The sequence below is a fragment of the Gracilinanus agilis genome, chromosome 2 (genome assembly GCF_016433145.1).
Source record: "Gracilinanus agilis isolate LMUSP501 chromosome 2, AgileGrace, whole genome shotgun sequence".
Taxonomy (NCBI): domain Eukaryota; kingdom Metazoa; phylum Chordata; class Mammalia; order Didelphimorphia; family Didelphidae; genus Gracilinanus; species Gracilinanus agilis.
The window spans coordinates 719207094-719220897 of record NC_058131.1 but is presented as its reverse complement, the minus strand read 5'-3'; the positions used below and the strand labels follow the sequence as shown (position 1 = coordinate 719220897).

The following is a 13804-nucleotide window of genomic DNA, read 5'->3' as shown; positions in this document are numbered from 1 at the left end:
TATATATATATATATATATATATGACATTTGAATTGATCATTGTGGACAACAGGAATGTCAAGAGATAGAGGTAAAAATGGAGGACATTCTAGGACTGGTTAACAATGAATGAAAAGGCATAGAAATTAAGATCTATGAAACAGCAAGAGGACCTATTCTCTTGGATTGCAGAGGAATAAAGGAGAAAAATGTCCATTAAAGCTGGAAAAGTAGTAAGACATCAAGTTTTGAAGAACATTCAATGCCAGTCAAGGGAATTTGATCCTAGAGATAACAAGGAACTATTGATGTTGTGGAGGAGGGGGATGGGATGGGATGGAATGGGACATGGTCAAAACAATGCTTTAAGTAAGAAATGATTATAACTTGAACTAAGTGTTGTTTGGGCAAATCAAGAAAAGGGTATTTGTGTGAGAATTGTTGTGAAGTTAGGAATTACTTGTATATGTGACTTAAGGGAGAGTGAAGAGTGGAAGATAACACTTAAATTGTGGCCTAGGGAAATTGGAGTAATGGTGACATCCTTAATAGAAATAGGGAGGTTAACAAGAGGAATAAATCTAGGACACAAATTCAGGAATTCCATGCGTGCTGGAGAGGGATATTCCCTTTCCCCTCTCCACCACACCTGAGGACATTTTTTTCACATCACCCACCCCTCTGTCCAACAGTCCAATGGGAGCACTTCCTTCCTCTCCTATTTGGGGTAAGGGGGTGGCTCACATGTAGGGTGAGGGTGCAGTTTGGGCACTCAGTCTCTAAAAGGTTAGCCATCACTGCTTTAGGACAACAAGTATGAAGAGTCCAATGAGCATTTGGTGAGGTTAAACCTGTACTCAGGAGAAATAATATATGTGTGTGTGTGTGTGTGTGTGTGTGTGTGTGTGTGTGTGTAGATAGTCAGACAGATAGATAGATAGATAGATAGATAGATAGATAGATAGATAGATAGATAGATAGATAGATAGATAGATAGATATAGATATATCCTATATATCCTTGTGGTCATCCCTCATAGAGAGATATAATGAAGGAAGGATAAGACAGAAGTTCTCAGATCCCAGTCAATCTGACCATACCAATGAAGGTGCCTTGAGAATGGCCCACATAATATATCTTCTGTCCAGTTTTTTTCACAATGTAGTCAATTGAGGCTGGAAGGTCATATCTAGCCATTTCATCAAAACTTCCAAAAGACAAATAACAGAGGCTGTGATATCAGTATTTAAATCACTGAATCCCTTCTGTGTTCCAGGTAAATAAGAAACCAGATTTTTCTTTAGACATCTCTATCTCTGGTGGTCTAATAGACGTGTCAAAATCCACTCCCCAGAGTGGCACAAACCAAATAAAAGCGTCATTGGAAAATACAATTAAACATATTTAATTTTAAGCTCTGCTTCTCTTAGTCAAAAGACACTTTCAGGGATCTGTTTTTCTTCTAGTTTGATGCCACTGATCTAGAGCATCAATAGAAGTAAAGTCAAGGTGTCATAGAAAATCAGATATCTGGATAGAATGTCATCAGAACTGATTGATTTATTAAGGCAAAATTTTAAAAGAATTCTCATTGAGTGAAACTAAATAAAGATGAGATTGCATTCCTTACTGCTTTTTGATTGAAAGATCAAAAGCACATGATACCCATATTTGAATTTTCTCTACCTAAAAGCCCAGTACTCTTTGGAATTTTTTGACAAGGTAGCATGTTTCAGGGAATGGGCACTCCCCCAGCTATTTCCTGTTCACACATCAAAACCTGTTGTTGGGAAGGTTAGAGATCCAGCTGACAGCTGAGGACAACAAGCCATGCTACAAAAGTATGTCGAGTTTTTTATCTGAAAGGAAAACGGAGAGAACTCAACAAAATTTCTGCCATACTGACATTGAAAATGTCTCCTTGAACTTGTAGACAGTGGATTCCCAGGGACTTGTACAGATCTCAGGGCCTGAGAATTGGGTTTATAGCCAGCAATCAGGAAAAAAGGCTAATCTTTTGTTTAAGACTTTTTCCTCATGATTTAACAACTGCTGGGAAAATCAGGTATAGACCAAAATCTCACAACTCGTACCAAGGTCAAAATGGGTTCATGATTTAGACATAAAGAGTGACAAATGCCATAAGTAAATAGAAAAGCATGGAATAATTTACCTGCCAGATCTATGGACAAGGGAAGAATTTAGGACCAAACATGAAATAGAGAGCATTAAGATAGATAAAATAGAAAAATTTGATTATATTAAATTTAAATGGGTTTGCACAAATAAAACCAATGCAACCAAGATTAGAAGGAAAGCAGAAAACTGGAAGGGGAAATTTTATAGCAAGGAGTTTCTGATAAAGGCCTCACTTTTAAAATATATAGAGAACTCAGCCAAATTTATAAGAATTTGAACATTCTCCAACTGATAAATGGTCAAAGGATATAAAGAGGCCTGGAAAATGGAACTATTTAGCTAAAGAGTCAAGATTTTGAAAGGAAGAAATAGACTTCAGAATAGAGATTTAAGGCCTGGGAAAGAAGAGGAACTTTCCCTGCTTTTCTTATGACTGGAGCGTCACAATAAGAATGAAGTGAAATGTTCAGGAGGGCTCAAGAAGAGGGAAAGAGAAGAAGGGGAAAATGTTCTAATTTAAAGAAGGAATTTCAGAGTTTGGTGAGGTCAAAGGCATGGCTATCATGGCTATCCATCCATCCCTGTATGTGGCTACCTACATGAAGGTTCAGCTTTTGAGAACTAAAGAGTCGAACAAATGGGGATAACAGAGTGAATCAATATTGGGGGTTGAGTTCAAGAAAGGCCAGGTACTGAACTACTTGAGAAGAGAGTCAAAATGACCTGGAGACCAGGAGATGGTGGCTTTCTAAGAAGTGAATAAAGTAATAAAAATGGATAGAGCGAACTTCAAAGGAGGAAAGGAACAGTCTAGAAATGGCAAAGATGATTAATGTGTATGAGCTCTCCTCCACCTCTGCCAATATATGAGTCGAGGTGGGAACTTAAAAGGCAGATTGAAAAAGGGAGATGAAGAGGAAGATGCACATGGAGAAGGTGAAGGAGAAGTAGAGAGAAAAGATATACATAACTGGTATGTCCTCACAACCTAAGATGGAGTGCATTCTGGGAAAGTAAGATTTCTGTGAGCAAAACAGAGTGAGAGCAAAAGGTCTGATACAAATGCTAACTTGTTTACAATAGAACAGGGAAACCAATACATCCTCAAGCAACAAGCATTTATTAAATATTGACTGTATGCTAAGCACTATTGATAGATGCTAAGGATACAACTAGAATAAAATAAGTCCTTATCTTCCAGGGTCTTATTTTCTTTTTTTTTATTTGAACATTTTTATTTAATTAATTAATTTGGAATATTTTCCCGTGGTCACGTGATTCATGCTCTTTCCCTCCCCTCCTCCCACCTCCTTCCCATAGCCAATGAGCAGTTCCACTGGGTTTTACATGTGTCATTGATCAAGACCTATTTCCATATTATTGATATTTGCACTGGGGTGATTGTTTAGTGTCTACATCCCCAATCATATCCCCATTGAACCATGTGTTCAAGCAGTTGTTTTTCTTCTGCATTTCTGCTCCCACAGTTCTTTCTCTGGATGTGGATAGTGTTCTTTCTCATAAGTCCCTCAGAATTGTCCTGGATCTTTGCATTGCTCTTAGTAGAGAAGTCCATTACAAACAATTGTGCCATAGTGTATCCGTCTCTGTGTACAATGTTCTTCTGGCTCTGCTTCTTTCACTCTGCTTCAATTATTCCTAGAGGTCATTCCAGTTCACATGGAATTCCTCCAGTTCATTATCCAGGATCTTATTTTCTAATGGGAGAATGGAGTAGGTAAGAAATACATGCATATATATGTTATATATATATGCATAAATATAAAAGGACTGTATGCAGATATATACAAAGTAGTTAAAAATCAAAGGTAGTTTGGAGAGGGAGCAGTATGATTTGTGGTGGGGAGAACAGAAAAGACTTCAAGCAAAAGATGATGCTTGAGCCACATCTTAAAGGAGGAGAGGACTCTCTGAGACAGGTGAGGAGGGGATGCACTGATAAATGGAGCATGGTTAGTACAAGGGAACTAAGACAAGACTTGGAGTATTGAGTGAGGAATAGAAAAAGGGCCAGTTTGGCTGGATCACGTGTGTGTGTGTGTGTGTGTGTGTGTGTGTGTGTGTGTGTGTTTGTGTGTTGGGGGCGGGGGTGTGGGGGGGGTACTAATAGCTATTGAGATTGAAAAAAAGATAGCTTGTTCCCAGGATGGATTAAGCACTAAAAGTTAAACAGAAGAGTTTTATTTTTTTCCTAAGGCAGTTGATTATGATCTGTACTTTGGCAGTGATATAAAAAAATGTCATGGAGTGAGAAGTGACTTAAAGCAGAGAAAACATTCAGGAAATTGTTGCAATATAAGAGAAAACAGATGATGATCTTCACTAAAGGAGTAGTTGTGAGTAGAGAGAAGGGAAAGGCTGAAAAACATATAAAGGTAGAAATAATTGAATCTGGCAACTGGTTGACTATAGAATAAGGGGAAGTGAGGAGCCAATGTTCCTGTGGTGCCTTAGATAGAACTAGAGAAGTTAGAAAAGGAGGGGTTAGAGGAAAGATAATCACGATATCAGTCCTTGGGCATGCTTCAAAATCCAATATTAGGCTCATTTCCCTTTTCTCTCTACATCCTCTCTTCACAACCTCATTGGATCTAATGGGCTTAATTCTCTATGCAAGTGACTCCCAGATCTCCATGTTCAGCCTCAGCCTTCCCACCACCATTCCCCCAATCAATGTTTGCTGAATCATCTAATCCAACCACTCCAATTTATAGATGAGAGGTGTACATATCTGCTATGTCCTCACAACCTAGGATGGAGTACATTCTGGGAAAGTAAAGCTATCTTGGGCAAGAGAAAGTGAAAGCAAAACTTCTAATACAAATGTTAGCTAGTTAACAATAGAATAGGGTTACCACTATATCCTCAAGCAACAAGCATTTATTGAGGACTAGGGGAAGTCGAATGACTTTCTCTAGGATACTGATCTTCTAAGTACGACAGTGTCATGTCATGAGATCTCAGCATTATAAATCTAGAGCTAGAAGGGAGCGCAATGGCCATCCAATCCCATTTTGCAAATAAAAAAATGAAGCTCATGGAAATTAAGTGATTTGCTCAAGATCACATAGCAGAGGCCGACTCAAGACTTTAACCCACATCTTCTGATTATAAAGCCATCAGTTTCTCCATTTTTCCACAACGTCTCCAATTTTAAACATTCTTGGTTACTTTTTTGTCCTCTATATGCACATCATCTTAACAACTTTTTAACCTAATTCCAATTCAGTCTTGAGAGATTTATTTTTTTTCTAACTAGAACAATGGTGAGTAACACATCATTCAATCTGTAGTTTACACATGGGTGCAATCTTTGATTTAATATTGCAGTTTTTCTGTGCTACCTAAAGGAATACATTATCCTAATAGGGCCTCGTGGAATCTTCATAGTATTTGGAAACAGCATAGTAGAGTTCTCTGTGCTGTAGAAAGAGTGAAATCCCAGCTCAAATCTCCTTGGCAAGTCCTTGGAAATCTCTTATAACTTTGAAATGGAAGATGTTAGGGATCAAAGGAGCAGAATGTCCCGGAGGGTAAAACTAGGGATCTGAGGTTAAAAAGAAAAAAAGAAAGGTCACAAGGAATGTGGAGCAATGCAACTCAGGAGGTAGGAAATTAATTTGAACAATGTTCCTATGATCCAAACTGCCTGATGGGTCATCAGTCATAATACATCAGATCAGACACTAAATATTCCTGAAGGAGGTCACATGGACACATTAACAGAGGCTAGAAACTTGTTTCTCTGCTTCTCAATGCACAAGAAAATGAGACAAATTTAAAAGGAATGGAGGAGCAGTGCTTTGAGAAAAATGATCTACCTTTCTGTGACTCAGTTTAGGAGACCACATCGCTCCTCATCTCTTTTTCCCATGGTTAGGTCGAGGGAGAAAGGAAAGAACGGATTATTGTCTGTGCCCTTCTAGCATTCCTCATCTTTTTCACCATCCCTTTGCCATGAACTCCCAGAACAAAACTGCTAGTATTCTAGTCTTTCACCCACAAGTTGAGTCCAAATGAGTCTTGGGTAACATAATCTCAAACCTCCTACCAATCCAAGAGTTATGCATAAACTCAAAGTCTTGTGTACCATTTCCTAGTATCTACTAAATTATAAAGATTCTATATTTCATCCAATAAATTAACAGGAATTATTAAGTGTTCATTTTGTGTGGCAGTTGTGCTAGGTCCAGGGAAGACAAAGATGAAAGAGTAGGGATTGATTGATTTATTCTGTCAATTCATTCTAACACACTGAAAGTAGGTGATAGCACCTAACATTTTAAACAAGTGAAATCAATCATTCATTAACAATCATAAGATTTTATTTCAAGTAATCACAGGCTTTAAACTAAATATGAAAAGTACTTATAACAAGACTGATGGTGTAGAGGAAAAATAGTGGCAGAGTTTGAGAAAATGTGATCATACCCTGAAAGATCATCTATGAATTAGCAAGTGAGTTGAGAAAGGAATTATTTAAGAAATTGGAGCAAGAGTGGAAATCCTCATGATCCTTGAGGATGAGCTACCTTGGGACAAAGGAGAAGCTTTGGAGTTGATGTTAATATAAGTCTTCTTCCCTCCACCCTATCCTTGCCCAGAGGAGGTCATTTTGAGTTTCAAGGTCTCAGAAAATATTGAATTTCCTATTTTCTCATCAGTGTTTATGGAGTATCCCTAGATCAGCAAAAAGCAGCATGTGCACTGAGAGTCAAGTTCAGACAGGGTCTAGATTCATACCTCCATAAAGAGCCCAGAAATGAATCTCTACCATACCTAAGAGCCATTTATTGGCCACTTCATGAATGCAAGAAAAGGACTTGTAGCAATCAGGAGTTCTGGGTTGCCTCTCTGCTTCATGAGCTCTCTAAGCTTTTTTTTTCCCTCCTCAATTCTTCATGTACTTGAAAGAGAGGAAGTCACAGACTTTCAGGGGCATCTTTTATACAAACTGTTCTTACTCTCCCATCTCAGCAAATATTTCTTCCTACAAGTTACTTAAGGCTGATTATTTAAATCAGTGGTTCCCAAACTTTTTTGGCCTACTGCCCCCTTTCCAGAAAAAATATTACTTAGCCCCCTGGAAATTAATTTTTTTTTAATTTTAATAGCAATTAATAGGAAAGATAAATGCACCTGTGGCCATCACTGCTTCCCTGGATCGCTGCAGCACCCACCAAGGGGTGGTGGTGCCCACTTTGGGAATCACTGATTTAAATTATCAATTTATAATTTTTGGAGAGAATCCCAGCTGTGGGGTCTTAAGCCAATATTATTAGTGAATAACTCTTTTCCTCTGTAAAGATATTCCTAGAACCCTGATTGACAATATTGCCTTACTCTGGGATCTGAGATTAAGATAATGAGATAGTGGTAGGCCTGGAGTCAGAAAGACCCAAGTTCAAATCCAAATTCATGTATTGACTAACTATGTGAGGCTAGAAAGGGCATTTAGCCTCTGTTTGCCTTAATCCATTGGCAAAGAAATGGAAAACGACTCCAATATCTTTGCCAAGAAAATTTCTGAGATGGTATACTAGTATTGTTTTGGAGCTGCAAAGGGTTATGAAGATCATAGATCTTTAGATAAGAACCTGGGCATTATTAACTAATCTATCGACATATATTTTTCCTAATTACCCTAATATTGATAAAGTTCATAGAAGTTATAAGTATGAGCTTCTCATATAAGAATATATAGTTTTAACAATTTAACTTTATTGAATCCTTATATTTTCTCTTTCCTATTTACTGTCCTAGGCTTCTCTTGAGTCTTCTGTTTAAATGTCAGATTTTCTATGAATCTCTAGTCTTTTCATCAGGAATTCTTAAAAGTTCCCAATTTCATTAAATATCTTTTTTCCCCCTGAAGTATTAGACTGAGTTTTTCTAGGTAGTTGAGTCTAGGTTGTAATCCTACTTCCTTTGCATTCTGAAATACATTCTGAGCCCTTTAAAGCGACAGCTGTAGAAGGGATGGAACCAAGATGGCAGATCTCTACCAGATCTCTATTAAGTTACCCACCAAAACATTATGACAGTATGACTCAAAAATAATTCTGGATCAGTATAAACCACAAAAAGATGGAGTGAAAATATTTTTCAACCCAAAACAATTTACAAGGCCAGCACAAAAAAGTCTATTGATTATGAGTGCAAATGGAGTGCAAAGCAGTGTACCAACACAAGCCCCATGTGGCAACAGGTCTTGGGGTAGTTGAAATAGTTGCAAAGCCTTCCAGAGATCTCTTCCACAGATGATAATGGGGATCAGACAACTGCTCAGGAGATTAAAGAAACCCTTTCCTTAGCTCTAAGTGTAAGATTCTTGTTGTATTGCCCATACACAGATCCAGATTGCAGTCCTGAGTCATGGTCTCAGGGTAAGAAGGAACACTAGCAAACAACAGTGCCTGTGGCCACAGGGGAATAGGGACTCTGTTCATAGTTATAAGGCAGAAAAGAGTGCTTGTGATTATTCATGGACCAGAGCATAGGCTGGAAGATGATTAAAAACACTCCCCCTTACATCATACCACCTTGGAAGAAATTAAAGCAGATCCCCAGAAAGCTTAAAGCTGCAACACAAAGAAATTGGAGCTTGGAACAGTTCACCACAATTACAAAGCCCAACTTTAACAGTTTTTTATAATTAAAGGAAAAAATTGAAAAATTAGCAAACAACAAAAAAAAATGAAACTGCACATAGAAAATTATTTTGGACAGAAAAAATCAAAGCACAAACTTAGAAGGAGACAATAAAATCAATACTGCTGCAACCAAAGCTTTCAAGAAAAATGGGAATTCTTCTCAGGTTCAAAAAGAATTAGTTGAGGAGCTCAAAAAGGAATTTAAAGAATAAAATTAGAGGTAGAAGAAAAATTGAGGAGAGAAAAAAGTGATACAGGAAAATCATGAACAAACAGTAAATGGCTTGGTAAAAGAGACACAAAGAATACTAAAGAAATTAATATCTAAAAAAGCAGAATAGGTCACTTGAAAAAAGAGGCACAAAAATTGTCTGAAGATATGAACTTCTAAAAAATAAGAATTGGCCAAAGGAAAAATATACAAAACCACTTGAAGAGAAGAGTTACTTCATAGGAAGAACTGGCTATATGGGAAGAGTTACAAAAATATGCTGAGGGGGGAAAAACTCTTTACATAGTAAAATAAGCCAAATGGAAAAGGAGATACAAAAGCTCACTCAAGAAAATCGTTTCTAAAAAATTAGAATTGCCCAAGTGGAGGTTAATGATTCCATAATACATCAAGAAACAATCAAATTCAAAAGAATAAAAAAAAACAGAAGAAAATAAATTCAGAAGAGATAATCTAAGAATTATTGGACTACCTGAAAGCCATGATCAGAAAAAGAGCTAAGACATCATCTTTCAAGAAATTGTGAAGGAAAACTGCCCTGATGTTCTAGAACCAGAAAATAAAATAGAAATGGAAAGAATCCCTCCAATCATCTCCTAAAGGATAAAAAATCTAAAGGATAATTTCCAGGCATATTCTAGTCAAATTCCAGAACTCCCAAGTGAAGAAAAAATATTGTAAGCAGCTAAAAAAGAAACAATTCAAATATTATGGATCATATCAGAATAACAACAGATTCTACTGTTTAGCAGCTTCTACATTAAAGGATCTGAGAGCTTGGAATATGATATTCCAGAGCATAAAAGAGTTAGGACTTCAACCAAGAATCATTTACCCAGAAAAACTTAGCATCATTCTTCAGGGAGGAAATGAGTGTTGTGATAATTAAATTAAGTCTACATTGCCCATATTTAGATTTAATCACCAAAGGTGAGAGCACCTTCCAATTCTGGGAGGTCCTAACCCACGTGTGCTATAGTGAGTAACAATCAGAATCAACGCACCAGCCCCCTATGCTTTCTATAAGAAGTGTCTATTGTGACTGGACACGCAGGCTAGGGGAAGACACTGGAAGTGATATATGTGGTCCTTCCAAGGAGGGAGGGGAGAGAGTGAGGCTGTGACTGGTGTGGTGAAGGGGACCTGAGGGAGCTTTGCTGGTGCATTACCTAGACTTTTTCACGTGGGTAAGTTAGGCTGACTCTCTTTCTCTTCCCTTGGCGTTTCTGGAAGCTCTACCCTCAGGGAGGCCTCTCTTGCCTCTCTAATTGTAAAAGGCCTTGTGACTAGATGCCTTGTTTAATTAACCTCTGAGCCCCTCTGCTGGGCCTCTAAATCCTTACCTGGTCCGGGTCTCTGGTCCAAGCCAGAGTTTCTCTCTCTCAGTTTCCCTACCTTCAACCTTCCTAACTGCAAATAAATAAACTTCCATAAAAGTCAATTTTGACTTGAGTTTGTTCTTAATTGAGGATTGATAATAGTTCAATCCTCTAGAGACCACCTTTTAATATATTGAAGCCATAAAACCCCTTTTCTCCCCTTACAGTATTCAATGAAATAGAGTACTTTCAAACATTCCTGATGAGATCAAAGTTGAATGGAAAATTTGACTTTCAAATAGACTCAAGAGAAGCATAAAAAAGTAAACATGAAAGAGAAGTCAAAAGACATTCACTAAGGTTAAACTGTTTACATAACTATGATGCTTGTAACTTCTAAGAATTTTATCATTATTAGGACAATTAGAAGAATTATACATAGACAGAGAACAAAGTGTAAGTTAAATATGATGGGATGATATTTAAAGTAATAAAATTAAGGCATAAAAAAGGAATACATTGGGAGGAAGGAGAAGGGAAAGTATTTGATAAATTATTGCAAATAAAAAAGGCAGGAAAGATCATTTACAATGAAAGGCAAGATGGGGTTAGGGAAGTACATGAACCTTATTTTCATTGGAATTGGCTTAACAAGGAAAGATCATTTAAAACCAATTTGGCATAGAAATCTAGCTTACCATACAAGAAATTAGGAGAGGAAAGGAACAAGAGAAAAGCATAGGGGAAATAGAAAAAAAGGGCAAATTGAGGGATATGGTGGGCAGAAACTAAACAGAAGGAAATAATATGTAATGTAATAAACAGTAATTGTAATGGTGAAAAAAAATTTACAACGCTCACTAATAAAGACCTCATTTCTCAAATACATGGAGAAATGATTCAAATGTCTAAGAATACAAATCATGCCCAAACTGATAGTCAAAGGGATATTACCAGATAGTTCTCAAACAAAGTAATTAAAGCCCTCTATAGAGTCATGCAAAAAAAAATTCCGAGTCACTATTAATTAGAGAAATCCAAATTAAAACAACTCTGAGGGACAAGTCCAAAACTATCAAATTGGCTTTTATGAATAAAAAGAAAAGTGACAAAACTTGAATGAGATATGGGAAAATTGAGACACTAATGCACTGTTTGAGGGTTGTGAGCTATTTCAATCATTCTGGAAAGCAATTTGGACCTGTTCCCAAGTGCCTATAAAACAGTACATGCCCTTTGACCGAATAATACCATTACTAGGTTTGCATCTCAAACAGAGTGAAAATAAAAAGGGGTTGGATAGGTGTGTCCCCTTTTTGTTTTCTATTTATTTAAATATTTAATATTTTTAAAACATTTAAAACAGCTCTTTTTCTGGGACAAAGAATTGGAAAATAAGGGGATACCCATCAACTGGGAAATGGCAGAGTAAGTTATAGTATATGATTGTAATGTAATACTATTGTGCTACAAGAAATGATGAGCAGGAGGAACTCAGAAAAACCTGGAAAAACTGAAGCAGAATGAAATTTAGCAAGACCAGGAGAATATTGTACACAGTGACAGATATACTGTACAAAGAATAACTGTGAAGGACATGATCCAAAATGATCCAAAACAATCTCAAAGGACTCATTATTAAAAAAATCATAGTCATTTGCTTCCAAAGAATTTATAGATGGAGTCAGAATTCAAACCAAAGCAAACTTTGTTCACTGTCTTAAATTTTTTCAAGTTCCCTTCCACAAAAGGATTAATATGGAAAAATATTTTACATGACTGGACATGTAAAATCTATATGAGATTGCTTACCTCCTCAGTGAGGGTAGGGTGGTATTCTAAGGAGGGAGGGAAAGAATTCAAGGTTCAAAATTCTTTTTAAAATATTGGAAACTGTTTTACATGTAATAAGGAGGAAGACAAATTAAAGATTAAAAAATAATAAATAAAACAGAACTGGGAAAACTTTTGAAATCCTGATTGCGAGTCCATGATATTTAAACTATTTCTTTTTGACTGCTTGAGTTATTTTTAATTTGGTCTGGGAGCTTTGAAATTTGGCCATGATACTTCTTGAGTATTTCCTTTGGGGAATCTCTTTTAGGAGGTAATCTTGCTATTTCTATTTTACCCTTTGATGCTACAATATCAAAGCAGTTTTCCTTGATAATTTCTCTTAATATAATGTTCAGGTTCTGTTTTTACTCTTGATTGTCTGGCAGTCCAATATCTATTTAAATAGTTTCTCTGAAATCTATTTTCTAGTTAAGTTGTTTTACCAATGAGAATTTTCATCTTTTCTTCTATTTTTTTATTCTTTTTGCTTTTGTTTGATTTTTTCTTGAAGCCTCATGTAGTCATTATTTTCTGCTTGTGTACTTCTAATCTTTAAGAAATTATTTTCTTCGGTGAACTTATGCTTCTCTTTTTCCATTTGACTAGTTCTGTTTTTTAAGAACTTGTTTTCTTCAGAAAATTTTTGAACTTCCTTTTCCATTTGGGCAATTCTCCTTTTTAAGGAGTAGTTTTCCTCTGCACATTTTTGGATAGTTTCCCTTTTTTGTTTCCTTTACCAAGTTGTTGATTTTGTTTTTGTGGGTTTTCTGAATACTCTCATTTCCCCCAAAACTTTTCTTCTATTTTTAAATTTGATGTTTAATCTTTTAAAAGGTTTTTAAGAGATTTTTGAGAGCCTCCATTATCCATTTTTGGGCTTAAGACAATTTGTTGTTGTTGTTTGTCTGTTTTGATGATTCACATATAGCTGCTCTGGTCTGGTAAGCTGATTCTCTCCTAAAAATTTGGTGTGAAACTTTTGGTTAGGGTTATTTGGAGGAGAATTTGAGATGGCTTAAGAGAGTGGTCTCCTTATTCTGCCATCTTGGTAGTAGAAGTATCCACTATCTTATTAAGATATTATAAATTATTCTCATTATAATACCAAAAAGATGAAGTCACTAAGGTATAAGTGACTGATTTATACATATTACTTTCATGAGATTAGTTTTCTACAACAAGAAAAGAAGACAGCATATGGGGCACATGCAAGAAGAGCTGATCTGACAAAGTCAGAGACAAATGTCCCCTACTTAGAAATTTTATTTTGAAAGAGAACCTAAGATGGCTGACTAAAAGTATGAGGTGATGATGGTCTCTTGGGACTGTTCCAAGGAAACCAGTACTTACAAAGAAAAAAAGAAGGAAGAGAAGAGAAATGAAACAAAATTAAGGGAAAGGGGACAATGGATGATAAGCGAGAAAGGAAGAAAGTAAAAGGAGGGGGAGATGAAGAGAAGGAAAGGAAATGGAAGGAAGAAAAAGAGATGGAAACAGAGAAAGAGAGGGAAAAGGAGGGAGGAAGGTGAAAAGGAAGGAAGGAAGGAAGGAAGGAAGGAAAGAAGGAAGGAAGGAAGGAAGCAAGGAAGGAAGGAAAGAAGGAAGGAAGGAAGGAAGGAAGGAA

The 13804-nt window shown here is 36.5% G+C and overlaps 1 protein-coding gene across 1 annotated transcript in view; it reads right to left on the bottom strand.

Annotated features, from left to right (window-relative positions):
- The window catches only part of LOC123234437 (gastric triacylglycerol lipase-like), a 111458-nt gene that overhangs the window by 74878 nt on the left and 22776 nt on the right, over nucleotides 1-13804 (bottom strand). The window contains exon 4 of the mRNA XM_044660337.1: nucleotides 1081-1187. Coding sequence (XP_044516272.1) covers nucleotides 1081-1187 — 107 coding nt within the window. The remainder of the gene's footprint in view (nucleotides 1-1080; nucleotides 1188-13804) is intronic.